General features: G+C 46.0%; 1 protein-coding gene across 1 annotated transcript in view; it reads right to left on the reverse strand.

Annotated features, from left to right (window-relative positions):
- The window catches only part of diaph2 (diaphanous-related formin 2), a 388,150-nt gene that overhangs the window by 361,883 nt on the left and 10,564 nt on the right, over nt 1-15,703 (reverse strand). The window contains exons 2-4 of the mRNA XM_080840181.1: nt 11,990-12,022; nt 10,659-10,835; nt 5,228-5,332 (exon numbers count right to left, since the gene is read on the reverse strand). Coding sequence (XP_080696307.1) covers nt 5,228-5,332; nt 10,659-10,835; nt 11,990-12,022 — 315 coding nt within the window. The remainder of the gene's footprint in view (nt 1-5,227; nt 5,333-10,658; nt 10,836-11,989; nt 12,023-15,703) is intronic.

A 15,703-nucleotide genomic window follows, 5' to 3' on the forward strand; every position in this document is an offset into this window, starting at 1 on the left:
TCCTCTTCTCTTTTTTTCCCTGTCATTTACCTGAATAGGTTTGAAAGAGAGGGAGAAAAAAAAATCATCCAAACAAATGTAATTGTTTTAATGCTGAATTAAGCAGTCATGTGATATGGAAATGAGCTGCTGTGGTGAAGCTCCTGTAAACAAACTTCTGAGGAATTGTCATCTAGCCCGGGTATTTATATCCTTGAGTCCCTCTCCCACCCCGGCCATCAAATCAGTTGAATTATACATGGATTCACTTATTTATTTATTAGCTTGTCTCGCTGTGACAGCGCCACTCCTTGTGGTCCCATAGGATCTGTCAGGACTCATTATAAAAACAGGTGCTCTTCAGGAAAAACTGTAGCCTCGCTGTGAGCTGAACGTCGACTCTGCCTCCCGTGCTGACAGAAGAAGACTGTCGGCGTGGTGTGCGGATGTAGCTGAAGCTGATGCGCCCCCTCCCCCTGACTGAGCCCTGACTTTGTGTGAGATCTGAGACCCCCTTGAAACGGTGACCAGCGTAGTTCAAGTAGGGAAAGCAATCTGTGACAGGAAAGAGAAAAGTTTGTCTTCACGCTGTGCTGAGTGGAAAAGGACTGCGTTGACACGGAAGGGGGAAAAGCATGCTTTGGCACATTTACCAGCACTTGTGGCACATTTGGCAATGAGAGAGAAAGCGAGAGAGAGAGAGAGAGATGGAGAGAGAGAGAGAAAGAGAGTAAAGGAAGACAAAACGAAAGGGAAAGACAAGAATGTGAGTGGCAATCATGCACTATTAATGGTCAAGGACAGTCGCAAAGCCATATTGAATTTTCATCATGTCTTTTAAATACACATGATCAATGCAATAAAGTTCCCTCTTTGAAAAGACAGTATATATTTGGAAGGTGGGAGAGAGGGGTTAATTTGAAAGGTAGCCCTTCAGTTGCATAGGTAGAAATAGTCCTCAGTCTTGCTTTGTTATCACTGAATGCTACAAATCTCTATTATTTTTAAGCATTTCTCCATAGTAACTGGTGCAAGGCTAAAGGAAAATAACTCTGTCCCCTGATTGGTCTGTGCAAATTGTGTAATTTCTGAAGTATGAAGTCGTTGACTAGAGACGAGAGAAAAAGAAAATGAAAAGGAGACTCTGTAAGACAATGTAATCATTCCATCACTATGTAAGTTTAAGGAGGCAGGGGGTTGATGAAGGAGGCTTTATTGGTTGATGAGAATGTTTGTGTGTCGCCTGCTGTGAAGGGTATATGCCGATACACAGAGCTATATGACTCAGTAGTGCTGCTATCCCAATGTACCAACATCTTCCCTCGCTGCTACCAAGACGACAAATATAAAGAAAAACATCTGATGGGTTTGTTCTGCATCTGTGTTTCTTCACTTGGAGATACAAGGGCCTGAACCGCATTTAAAAGGGTGTGTGTGTGTGTGTCTGTCTGTGTCTGTCTGTCTGTCTCTGTCTGTCTGTCTCTGTCTGTCTGTCTCTGTCTGTCTGTCTCTGTCTGTCTGTCTCTGTCTGTCTGTCTGTCTGTCTGTCTGTGTCTGTCTGTCTGTCTGTCTGTCTGTCTGTCTGTCTGTCTGTCTGTGTCTGTCTGTGTCTGTCTGTGTCTGTCTGTGTCTGTCTGTGTCTGTCTGTGTCTGTCTGTGTCTGTCTGTGTCTGTCTGTGTGTCTGTGTGTCTGTGTGTCTGTCTGTCTGTCTGTCTGTCTGTCTGTCTGTCTGTCTGTCTGTCTGTCTGTCTGTGTGTCTGTGTGTCTGTGTGTCTGTGTGTGTTCAGCAGGTTGTAAACATTGAGTGAGATGGATGGGGGGGCTCTTTTGGCTTTATTTAGAAAGATTTGGTCTATTAGCGCCCAGGTGTGTAGAGGCCACCTCAACAGCTTTCTTCTGCCGCACCCGCTCGGCTGTGTAAGCCTGGCTAAATGACACCTGGAGACGGGAGGGAGAGTGCATAAGCCTGCCGCTACAATGCCTGAGCACATCTTAATTACTCAGTCTTCCCTTCCTCAGAGAGGTCAGTGTCCCCAAGCAGGAAGAAACGGAGAGAGATGGGGGGGGGACAGAGATGTAAAGAGAGATGTAAAGAGAGAGGAAGAGAGTGAGAGTTAGAGAGAGGTGTGTGTGTGAGTGATGCCGTGCCAGTGAAAAGTACGAGTACACGTTTGTCCGTTTTCCTGCAAAAACAAAGGAAAACACACTTTGTAGCCACGAGGCAAACAAAGGAATCCACACTGTGATTTAGTGAGATGAGAAAACAAAATCATCATTTTAATTACAAACATCATCTTCAACATCATCATCATCATCGTCGTCGTCGTCATTTTTGAAAGAGAAAGAACACATCAACGGAGGAAGAGATACGGAGTTTAGTGTTGAAAGTGAGCACGTGCACTAACCCCTGAGAGCATGACAAAAGGCACCATCCATCACACCATCACCCTTAATCTACTGGAATCCACCTGTGATTTCACCATCTGAAAACCTTCATCAAAGACACAACCTCTAAATTTTGTTATGCATAAAAAATTAAACATTTTAAACAATTTCGAAATAATAGACCAAGGGACCCAAATGTCAAGAAATCTGGCATGAGATAAATGATCAGTTCCAAAAAAAAAAAAAAGTCTCACACATATACGAGTTCTAAAATGGTCCACTGGCTGCAATTCACTGCTATGCATTCAAGCCTACCAGTTATATAGCTGTATCCATGCTGCAGGCTAGAGTACAGCGGGTCTCCTGTTTCATAGCCTTATACACGCACATATCTTTATGTGGACATGCATACCCAATGGCGTCTGCTCACTGAACAGCCTGGGCAGCGCTACAGACACTTTTGTTTTAAGCTTCTGAGTGGGCCTCTGTCTTTAACCAGCCAGAAGCTCAAAGTCCCATATTGGTGTTCTATGATGACACGGATAATTGGCAAACTGGAGCGGGGGGGGGGGGGGGGGGGGTGGTGGCGGTGTGCTTTCATATCTCGGCTAGAGCTAACTTAATTACTAGGCATTGCATATTGTACTGGCCGGAAGGGGTAGGAATGGAACTTGTGTTCGGATGTTCTGCTTAGCAGAAGACGTAGAAACTCAGTGTTACGTTCCATAGCTGGGATATGGATGTTTCAAAATATGTGGGGCCAAGTTTCTCATGGTGATTGAATGTCAACGTTAGCAGCATGGGCTCTATTTCTCATTTCTAAAAAATGTAGATCTGCAAATGTGTATGAGTGTGTTGGTGTATGTTTGCATTTGTAATTGTGCGACTGTATGTGTGTGCATGGTGTGATTTATTTGTATATGTTCATGAGTGTTTGATGTGTGAGTCAGAGAAGGAAATACGTTAACATACACAGCAAAAGAGAGAGAGAAAGAGAGAGAGATTGATAGAGAGAGAGAGACAGATAGATAGAGAAAGAAAGAGAGAGAGAGAGAGAGACGGAAATGATGTGTGGGTTTGGCATGATAGTATGTGTGTACGTTTGTGTGGTGACATATGTGCCTATGGAGGTTGAGTGTGTGTGTGTTTGTGTGTGTGCCTGTGCCAGAGTGTCATGCTTGTGTGTGTGTGTGTATGTGTGTGTGTGTGTGTGTGTGTGTGTGTGTGTGTGTGTGAGAGAGATGGTCCTCGTGGCAAACGGCACTTATCACACTGGAACACATCTCTGCCCTGGAATGTGTGGCTCATGTTAAGCTGTTTTCTGGGCTGATCCTACCCTGTCACAGCTCCCTTCATGGCCAGTTTGGCACACACCTCTGATGTCTCCCTCTAGGTGCTGCCACCGCAGTGACGGAGTGCATGTGTGTGTCTGTGTCTGAGTGTGTGTGCAAGAGGGAGTGTGTGATAGAGAGAGAGAATGTGCCCATGTACACTGTGACTGACTCAGACAAGATGAGTGTAAGAGTGTGTGTCTTTGTGTGTGTGTGTGTGTGTGTGTGTGTGTGTGTATAAGAGTGTGTGTGATATGAACACGAGAGCATGAAAACACATACTCATGTCTGTATGTGTGTATGTGTGTGTGCGTGTGTGCATGTGTGTGTGTGTGTGTGAGAAAGAGAGAGAGAGAGAAAGAAAGACTGAGAGAGGGAGGGAGAAGGAGAGAGAGGAAGAGGGAGAAAGAGAGAGTGAGTGAGGGAGGGAGAGGGAGAGAGATGGAGAGAAGGAGAGAGAGACAGAAAGACGGAATGTGTGTGGGGGGGGGGGGGGGGGATGAATTGAGGTTGTTAGAGGTCTCTTTTGCTTCCACCTCCAGCACTGATGGCACAAAACAGATTACGCAGCTCATCTGAATAATATTTCATAGATGCTGGCCAGCCTTACAGGAGCATAATGGGCCCTGTGAAGAATTCAATCATTCCTGATTATTATCGTCATTATTAATAATGCTGCTTAATTATCATAACAATGAGAAAGGTAATAAATGAGCATGCTGAAGGCCGGCAGAGGCAGCCGCAGCTCAATCACTCCTAGAGAAAAAGGGTGGAGGAAAACACACACACACACACACACACACACACAGACACACAGACAGCTGCGGCAGCGGCGGCTTATTTTATCCTATGGCACCAACCTCCGAGTGCACAACTTCATAAGAACTCGCCCTAAAACCTCAGGATTACCTGCCAAGGTGGTGGATCTACAGCTTTTATTGGTTTAGGGTGATGGAAGTGTCATGTTTCAGATTACCCAGAAGAGATGGCGGCGCGTACCAAATTCTAATGAAAACTTGATCCTGCCCCGCCACCGCCCACCTCGCCCCCCCACCCCCCCTGCCCTCCTAAAGCCGTTGAAGAGCACACACGGCACGACAGGGGGAAGGAAAGGAGCTTGGTAAGCACCCCAGGGGAGAGGTGAGGTTAGGGGGGAAGAGGAGAAGGAGAAAAGTGAAAATGAGTAAATAAATGAATGAATAAACAAGGCAGCAATCAAAAACGGGTTTTCTGGCTTTGGCACGGTGAGTGGAGAGGCAAAAGGAAGCAGATCAAGTTAAGCTCATTATTCCGCAGTGTCTCCGAGAATGTCAGACTGTTCATCCCTCCACTCTAACCCTCTCTCGCCTTCAATCCCTCTTCTCTCGCTCTCTCTCTCTCTCTCTCTCTCTCTCTCTCTCTTTCTCTCTTTCCCTCTCTCTTTCCCTCTCTCTTTCTCTCTCTGTCTGTCTGTCTCTCCCCTTGTTTTACTCATTCTCCCCTCACTCTCTTCATGTGGTGGTAAACTCCAGAGGGTTTCCGAGCTACTTACGGATTTGGCAGTGGCCGAGATGTACTGGACCACCATCTCACGCTTGGTGCTCAGGTCCTTTCCCCGGAGCGGGGCCTTGCGCTCCTCGTTCAGGTTCATGTCCTCCTGCAGAGACGGGGGGGGGGGGGAGAGAACAGCAAAAATCAGGACATGATGACGACGGCACATGTACCAACACTGAAACAGAATGATGATGGTGCAGAGGTAAGAAATAAGTCAGGGCAAAATGGCACTTTGTGATGAGGCAATATCTGTCTCAACCAATAAAAGACAATGAGGGTACACCAGAGCGTGATATTTACAAATAGCAATGGAATAGCAAAAGGACATCAGACATGGAACTGACAGTTATGTGATGGTGGCCATCAGCAACACGAGGGAAACAATGGGAAGGGTTTTGTTTTCCTAACAATAACAATGTTATGCTTTATTTGAAAAATGAATAAATAAATGAACAGCTTCAGTGTTCTCAAGGTCTGACGGGCGTTGTGCGTGTAGTTTAGATGGGCCACAATAGGCGAGGGAATTGGGTGGAGACAGGAAACATATGTTCATCAGGTATGTGCTCTACTCTGGAAGACAAAGAGATCCTTGGTGTGAAACAAAGACCACCTGCAGCAGCAGTGAAAGTAGGGCTTCAGCAACGGAACTTTACTGCCCTCTAGTGGGGAAGAGGGGGAGCTGTTTGGTTCAATGTAGACACAACAGAGCAGTCAAGTCTAGTCTGCTAGTAATCTAGTCATTGAATATTCATATTTAAAATGAGTAAACAGGCATATTTGCAAACAAAAGAGAAGCTAATCTTAGGAGTTTTAGGTTTAGATTTAAATATAATTTGACATATAATGATTAAGACTAAAGAGTAAAGAGGAACATGCCACTGTGATCTATATTTCCCACACTATACATCTACGAAGGAGAAAGGCACCAATTTATTTAAACAATTTTCAAAAATTAATTAAGATTTGGCCATAAGCATTCTTTTTTTCATTCTTTGCAATCTTTTTCACCTCTTACTTTCCTCCAGCCAAGAGAGTTACTAATCAGTCTCTGAGCCTGGATAATTTAGCGCTGTCATTCACTATACTAGATGAGAGTCAGAGCTGTGAATTTCTATGTAGGCATTGTTGAGTATGAGCTGCTGGGTGTGTGTGTGTGGGGGGGGGGGGGGGGGGGGGGGGGGGTTTGCATTTCCCTGCTGCTCTGATTCATGAGCCTTTATTAATTATATCTGGGGGAGGCTTGGGACAGGCTCTGGTAATTGAACCATCTTTGAAGATGCCCCACCCCACCCCATGCCGAGAATACACACGGCAGAAAGCGTACTGCACAGGAGATACAGTCTACTCATACTTCCATCCACGTCCCATACAGTACAGTCTATTCACGGAAGTGTAGTCCAGTTGTGTAATCGTGGATGTGGGGGGGGGGGGGGGTTGATGGCGACGGAGGGGGGGCTCACAGAGGGGGGTACAGTGTGAGCATCAAAGGTACAAACCCATCCCCGAGCTCCCACTCATATTAGCATTGCTGCACTGAAGAAAAAGACTATTTGCGGATGCACACCATTAGAAAGGGAAAAGGGATGGGGAAGCCACAGAGGTTCTCTGCGGTCTGAGCTGACTACAGCCTGCTTTTCCCAGAAGACTCCACTGCCCAGGCTACTTAATGAGACCCCATCATGTCCGTCTTGCTCCACTGAAAATGCAGTGGGGGGAGAAGAGAGGGAAAGAGAGCCGCCGTCCGTCCCTGCCGATATTTTATTGTCTTTCATCTCTGACGATGGGGTTATTTGGCCATCCTTTTCACAGGGGCCGGTATATTGGGGCACTCATCTCAGATTTAAATGCCCCTGTGATGAGAAGCAGAGCTGCAGAGCACTCAGGCCGTGGGGGTGGGGGTGGGGTGGGGGTTGAGGGGGGTGGCTCTTACTGCTCCGCCAGAGAAGCACACATAAAGGCCCTGAAAGCATGCGGCGTCCTGTGATGCATCAGTTCAAAGCCTGCGGCAGGGGAGATGACCTCTCCTCTCGGCTGGGCAGCCAGAGCAGGGTGCTGCAGACAGTTCTGCCCAGTATGCATGCGCTGCGTCAGGCCTGGGGCACGGCCGCACTGTGGCAAATAGGCGGAGAGCGTCCGTTAGCAAACCCCTCCCTCCTCCTCCTCCTCCTCCTCCTCCTCCTCTTCCTCCACACAGGAGATCTACCTCGGAGCACATCTCACAGCATGCTGATAGTGCAGGAGGGGTGACCAGTGGCTGGGATGAAGAGGAGCATATTAAGGGCCCCTTGCTGGTGATAAATGCTGCCTTAAAGGGGCACAGCGGCAAACTACAGCAAGTCTATGCTCTGGGTGGTGCCAAGGTCCCCAGACTCATATAAAAACATATTGTGGTGTCATTTTATATCCTGTCATTCAAGGACATTGCACAAACAGACTCACGGACACATACTGTGCAGGATGCGATGTGCATATTTTTAGTTCTTGGATTCACTGTCTGTGCAACATGAGATCAGAAACCAGACAAGCTTATTCGCTTGCCTCTGCTTAAAAGGGCTTAGTGCCCCCACCCCCCACCCCCTCACAACCCCTTTCATGACTCGCCGGTATTACGTCAGGAAAGCTGTCTCCCCTGAGCAAATGCAGACTTAACAGCGAGCTTGTGTAGTTGCATAGCATGTGTGATGCAATGAGAGCTGTTTTTTTATGTGTATGTCCCCCCCCCCCCCACCCCGATTAAAACCACAGTATGATAGCCTCCTTTCATGTATTGAAGATGAGGGGTGGTCGAAATAGTAACGCTCCTCTTCCTTCAGAGATGGATCTTAAACTCTTCCTTAGCGTCCATGTCAACAACCAATAAATGATGATAGACTGATCTTATGCAGAGCTGCATGAGACCCAGCAGAGGCTGACCCAAGACCTAATGTTGGGATATCTTCCTATTCTTTCAATCAAACTAGTCACTCTTCCTGGGGGTCACAATCCTAGCTCTCACAGGGCTGACGAAAGGTTAATGTTTCCTCACAAACGCACGGTGTGCAAATCCATCAGGGTTTCTTTCTTTCATTGAAAGATAATTCCTCTTTCAATAAATATCCATTTACATGCGATTGCTCGCTCGCCCGCCTTGTGCGTTCCTTGTGTATTCCTTGTGTGCGAGTCGTGGGGGCTCTTTGTGTCATTCTGTCTCATCTCAAATTGAAGCACGAGTTTAATGTCATGCCATCTTGGGCACAAACACAGCAATTGAAAAGCGAGGTGAGTGACAGCGAGTGAGTGACAGGGAAAACAAAGCGTGGTGACGAGACGCAGCATGTGTTACTCGCAGGTGATATAAAGACATTGGGAACGCCACAACAAAGAAAACAAACTGCAGGCAGCAGACAATTTAGCTTTTAGTTTTGGCTGAAATGAGCATGAGGTCATCAGTCAAGCAATCGTGAGCACTTCAACAACACACTTATTCTTAAGAGATGTGCATTAGCGCTAAGTGAAATTAATTTGAATATTTTCATTTGATTTCATTTTTATTTAATTTTTTTAAATACACTGTTTTCATCAAATTGCCGCACAGTGCAGGGATATTTAACAACACTTGAAATTCCAGTGCCAGCATGATAGGATGCTGACTAGACCAACCACTAGGAGGCACTGCTGAGGCATCTTCATCCACTGGATCTCCAGAACGTTCGGGGGCCCCATGATTTATCTCCCACCTTCCATTCTCCAGTTTAGTGATGTTCTCTTAATGGGAATCATTGTGGCTGCACCCCCAAAGCTGGGTAGGGCTTCAACTCTCTCTGCTGAGGAGGCAGCATGAACCAGTGGATGAGCAGACGATGGCTTTCCAAGTGTGCTGAACTCCAGCACATGAGAAATTGAGTGAAACAGCCCAGTTGAGCAGAGATACGGAGCTCTTGATCCTGATGTTATTACTGTGGAAATACAAAACCTAAGGGCATTGCCCTCAGAGGGACCTTTGCTCATACTGATGGTTCAACTACTCGACTTAGTTCAATTCAGAAGTGACCTGCTCATAGAACTGTATCCTTCCCTTCAACAAAAAAAAGTACCAACAAAACGAGTTTCATCTGGTCTCGAGTCAAAATAATTTTTTCCATGAATGCTTGAGGATTTTCCAATCAATACACCTGCCCTAGGTACACACCGTTGAACAACCGCTCTTTAAACTGCATGGATGTTAAAGTGACTGCTGCGTGACCATGAAACCCATATTCTGTGTAATTCCCAAAACAAGCTCTTTTGTGCCCCCCGCACAAACGCACAAATGTCCGCCAATTAAACCCGTGCAAGTCTCAGTGTGTACGGTCCTTGAGTGTCACTATGGGGCCAGCAGTGTCTGTCTTGTGTTCTAACCCCCAACATCTGAAGGCTGGGCGGCAGCTCAGAAAGCTGTGCGCAGTGCTGGCAGTTTTGTTCTGTTCTGACTGTCTGTCTGGAGCTTACACAGCACAGTGATCAGGAAGCCGCTGTGTCTCTGCTGCAGCTCCGGCCCCAAGCAAAACAGGGAGTTTGCAAAAATGACTTGGAAAAAAAAACCTATCCTAACAAATATATATCTTTTTTTTTTTTCAACACAATGCAGCAAGGCAAGACTCACAAGGGCCGAGAAAGTCAGACAAAACAAACTCTTGACTTGACAGCCCATACACTACAAAGCCCTTCACTGTTCAGCAGTCACCCTCCCCCCTCCCCCCTCCCCCATCCCCCTCTCAATGCTTCTCCCTTTCAGTTGTTTCAAACAGTATGCAGCCACCACAAGGAAAATGGATGAAGAGACAGAGGCTGTTAAAACCCCTGACAGCCCTTACCATGCCAGTAACAAACACAAATGGACTCAAGCACTTCTGTTGTCTGCTGCGCTGGCAAGAACTCTCCGGGTTCTCACAATTAGCGGAGAGACGCACCATACTAAAAGCCTGAATGAGAGGAACTCACTTCACTCTGAAGACTGGCAAACAAAGGCGGCCCTGGGACGAGCCGTGCCCAAAATATTGGCGATGTGGGTGAGGCTATCAGCAGCGTTGCCAGCAACCTCTTAAGAGACCACTTCAAGGGGTCTTCTGCTGGCACTGAAGGTGAGAGAGGTGGGCATCCAGTGCTTTCTTCAGGGAGAACGAGAGGAGGGGAGAAACAATGCCGTGTAAATGTGTTCTCTTAGTATCCGCCTCCGCGGGGTTGCAACCTTCTTGAACTCACTTGAGTGGCCTGTACGCGGCCGAGATGTGAGCATCTTTATGGTGGTGGAGTGGGGAGGACATGAGGTTTCATTCAATTGATTGATTTAACAGAGGTGAGGGAAGGAAACCTAAAGTTGTTTTGGCATTAAGTGTGGAGATGTGGAGTGACGAGAATGCAAGTAAAAAGAAAGGAAGATAGTGCTTGACACAGAGTATGCAGAGACTCACCATCATTTTCTCAAACAGGTCGATGATTTCCTTCTCGGAGAGGTTCATGGAGCGCTCGTCCAAGAAGGGCTGTGGCATGGGCAGCTCAGCCTGGGGAGAGAGGGGGTCAGTGGGGTGCTGGATGAGGGGCTTCTCCTTCTTCGCACCTTGCTTGCGGAAGCTGGTGATCCGGTCACGCTGTGGACACAGTGAGAACAAAGTCAGAAGAGCACGATGAACTGTGCAAGATGAATGATTTTCCTTTCTATAGTATATTTTTTATATAATTATCAGTATAAGTATCATGTTTTGAAAATGCTAGAAATTTGCACAAATGCTGTAATTGTGCAATTCTCTGTCAACGTGCAGAAAGAGAAAATGATAAACTTTGGTCACTTCAATGGGATGACTAACTTTGCACTTACCTAAGCTCTTACATTTATAAAGTTAGTAAGTGGGTTCTTTGAGACAAGTGCAGTTTCTAACCCTGCATTCAGGTGACATCTATTGACTTGAGAGGGTGTCTGAAGGCACTGGAGACGGTGTATGTGTAATGGCTACAGAAATGGATGATGAATGGCTACAGCATGATTATGTTCTCAATGTGTGACGGAGGAGGATCAAAGGAAATGCTGACGGCACTTGTCTTTCGCTACTGGGTCAGGAATAAAGTGAGAGAGATGTAGAGAAAAAGGGCAAGAATTGGTGAGACAGAGGGAAATTGAGAAGAGAGTGAGAGAGAGACAGAGAGACAGAGAGAGAGACAGAGAGAAAGAAAAAAGATAGAGAGAGAAAGAGTTTAAGTAAAACCATGCAAAAGTCACTGTTATTAGTTTTTGGTTACATGGGTCAGGGTAAGGGTCTCATGCTTGTTTGGACGACATTAAAAACAACCAAAAAAAATGAGTTAATGCCGACACGGTTTTGCTATGAATGGAAACGCTTGTGAAAGAAACCTGTGTCCAATGTCACCCTGAGGGCCAAATTTGAGGGATGGATGTTATGTAAATGTAAATTGTAAATGGGCTGTCAAGGAAGTGACGGAGTCTAACCTTTTTCAGACTCTGCAAGACACTTCAAGGGCCACATATTGCATAACGTGCATAATGACTATAAAGGTTGAGAGTTGATTGGTACTGAGCAGGCATTGGCACAGGTGTCAACAAGGGTTTCTGTTGTACATCTCTAAGCATGCAAGTCATGGTGTACAGAGATGATGTGGAGGAAACAAACAAAAACAAACAAACAAACAAAAACAAACAAACAAACACACCAAACATGATGCAAAACCAAAGCAAACAGAAATAACAAAATTAACGGATACACACAAACAGAAAAACAAGCCACCTTACCATGTCGTCAGCCAGTGTTTTAATGTGTATGTTCTGTTGAAGGGAAGGGACATTGACAAAAAGGAAATGAGGACCCAACTGAAAATAAACTCCAGAAGTGTGTATGGCCCCCCGGGGAACACATACACACAGAGACACACATGCACAAGTGACACGGCAATTTGTAAACCAAACTTTAAAAATAAAACACAAACCGTGGACAGACTGATACACCCAAATGTACTGCATGTGACTGCATAACACCCTTTGGTGACCTTCTTCAGCTTGGATCCTCCGTCATAATCTCATTCTGTTCTTTAGCGGACACTTTAGACATCACAATTTTGTTAACCACTTACAAATTATTTTGAATCAAACCCTCAACCAAACCGAAGCAGTAGATCGTTTAAATCATGCCACACCGCATACCAGTGGATAATCCAATGTAACAGCATCTTTGAAGGCAGGTTTAATTGTACAGTTTTGATTAGATTTGTTGTTTTGTTGATTTCGTTTGTTGAGCTCTTGGGTTGCTTAATCAGGTCCTCACTAAAACATTCCCATAACAGATTTCCCCACAGGCCCCTGGATGTGTGTCTGTGTGTGTGGAGTGCAGCACGTAGCCACACTGTTTTCACATTATATGTGCCGCATGTCCTACTCGGGTGCCGAGAGGATTTTCCTCGGATGGATCAGAACCGTAATCACGCCCAGGACATTACTCTGCTGATCAAATCACTTCAACCACCTTGTCTTTCCTGGAGTGAGCATTCAGGCTTACACACACACACACACGCACACGCACACACACACACACACACACACACACACACACACACACCTTCTCTTTCCTGGAGTGAGCATTCAGGCTCTTCCTCAAAATGACTCCAGGTACAAAAAGAAAGCAGCTTAAGCCTTACATCTTGTACTCCACACAACTGAAAGGTATAGTCGTAAAGGAGACGCACACACACACACACACACACACACACACACACACACACACACAGACACACAGACACACCACTTTGCTAGAGCCCTGTGGCTTCATAAGCATGGTCATTTGCAAGTGGCTCCAGAGCCCCAGTGCCATATGCTTAGTCGTGCCGTGGCGCACTAACGTGGCACACTAACGTGGCACACTAACGAGCACAGGCCTGCCATAAAGAAGAGGCCTCCCGCGGCTTCTCTCTCTGCTCTGAAGTTAAACCGAGGCCATCCTTCTCTCCCTCGCTCTCCCTCGCTCTCGCTCTCTCCCGATCTCTCGCTCTCTCACTCTCTCACTCTCTCGCTCTCTCCCTCTCTCGCTCTCTCCCTCTCTCGCTCTCTCCCTCTCTCCCTCTCTCGCTCAATCCCTCTCTTCCTCTCTCCCCCTCTTCCTCTCTCCCCCTCTTCCTCTCTCCCTCTCTTCCTCTCTCCCTCTCTTCCTCTCTCCCTCTCTCCCTCTCTCTCCCTCTCTTTCTCTCTTTCTACCTCTCTCTCTCTCTCTTTCTCTTGCTTCTCCATCGCCCCTGGCCATCAGACAACACACGGCTCTCTGGCTGCTTGAGAGGCTGGTGGGCTGAGGCAACAGTTGGAGGGGTAATTTAAAGACAAGGAGACGCCAGAATGGAGATGGTGATGAGGGTGGGCTGGGTTCAGATGGGGAGGAGGATGAGAGAGGGAGTTGGAGGGAAAAGCGAATTCTGCATCCAAAGGACAAAGAAAAAAAACATAGTGCTTGTGTGTGGCTTATGGGGGAGTCATTGAGGATGAGATCTTGATGGGAATTTACCATATGGTGCTCACACATTGCGAGGATGGAACAGCATTTGGAGGCAGACACTTCACAAGTATATGGGATAGAAATAAATAAATAAATACAGTAATCTGAACTTACTCTGCTTAAATAAGTGAGGATGTCGTATAAAAAGTCATTCCAAAGAGCCACACTAAACTTAATGAACAACTTTTAACTTCTAGGCTCTCAGGGAATTGCTGTACGTCAGACAGCCTCTGTGAGGTGAAAAAAAAAACACATTGTCCTACTTTTAGGACATAATTAAATACATTTAATCAATTTGGAAACAGCGGTAATAAAACAAAGTTTTAAGCTAATTACACTGACCGTGGGGCAAGCCATTAGTTAATGGCAGATAGGTCATTATCACATCACTGGGGCAACAATGCAATTTGTAGCATAACAATGAGCCATACACCTTCAGGGTCTCGCAACTTAAAACGGATTTTATTGTGTTTTATTAAAACACTTTATTTTATTATTATGATGAATTTCCTCTGCGACCAATACATGCCTCCATGGCGAAATTATATTATCCATGTACCCTTTCCCTCAAATTAATACAATGCAAAAAAGAAAAAAATCATTAATAAAGTAATACAAATTAAAGCAGAACTAGGTGACATGGGACAGCCAGTTAAGAGTATAGCCATTGGGCCTGATTGCCTGGCTGGTGTGAAGTTAATTGCGTTGCCAAAAGTGGCCCCCTCTGAGTGGATTTGGCAGGGGCTGCCTTGGCACGCACAGCAGAGGGGCCTTTTGAGACTATGCCACTAGGTGGCCCACAACAGACCACTTTCTCTGCGTATAATTCATGCCATGTAAACAATGTAGGGAGTCAGGGCCACGCGCCGTGTTGCCCAATCCCTTTAGGAACAAAGGATACGTCTGCTCTACCCAATTACACCATCTGCTCCTGGAGGTCTTTCTGCTCACTTAGGGGGGGGGAATTGCCATAAAAATGTACGATAAAATATTTCTTAGCAGAGGGGAAAAGAGATGGGAAATATAAAACACAAAAAAAAGGAACCAGGGAGCCAATCAGGTTTTGCTTTAATTGGCTGTAATTACTGACACACAAAGGATCACTCGCGGCCCGACTAGGTTGGCAGAAAAGGCAGGGCCACCATGCACCACAAAACAACTCACGGCAACCTCATACCACTCTACCCCTGAGTGCCTGGCAGCAGCCGTGGAGCCACCCGCTCGCTTGCGTTCCTTGTGCCGTTCATCAATGTTTGCACAAATTTAATCCGTTTCTTTTTTTTTTTTTATCTGGAGAACTCAAACGAGCCCTCATTCACGCTTTAATAATGCTGACGACTGAATCGGAGTCTCACGCCAAGCATAAAATGATGCATAAACTTTTTTAATAAACTGAGATTCACTTGTTGTTGCTGAAAGGAAGCATGTTGGAAGGGAGCTAAGGGAGCGTTAAATTCAGTACCCCTTTGACTCCTGAGTGGTTAAACATTACTGTCTTCCTCTTATGGATCAGCATTTTAGCATACCGTGTAGCCTCTTCCAATTATGGTAATCATGGACATGATGGGCAATAGGTTCACACTACATCCTCAATCATAGCATTATCACATTATTGCCTATTATTGGCTAATTAGAATTGCAGTAGGAAAGCATAATTGCCAACACGGAGCTGTCTGCATGTAAAACAGTACCCTCTCCACCAGCACATGAAGCATTAAGTGCTATGCCAGATCAAAGTGAAGAGCATTCCCCTTGCTGTTAGGGGAGAGGTACAAAACTAGCCTTGAGGACAACTACAGCATCAGACGAAACATCATCTTCCACAGCGGATGAGATCAGGGGAGGAATCTGACCCAAAATGGCCATCTCCTGACAACTCCCTGGGAGTGCACAGTTATTTGGTACATGCCTGAGGTTTTCGGTTATTCCTTCCTATGTTTCAACATTTCAAGCGGCGAATCCTGGAGTTG

Source organism: Sprattus sprattus, assembly GCF_963457725.1.
Source record: "Sprattus sprattus genome assembly, chromosome: 6".
NCBI lineage: Eukaryota > Metazoa > Chordata > Actinopteri > Clupeiformes > Clupeidae > Sprattus > Sprattus sprattus.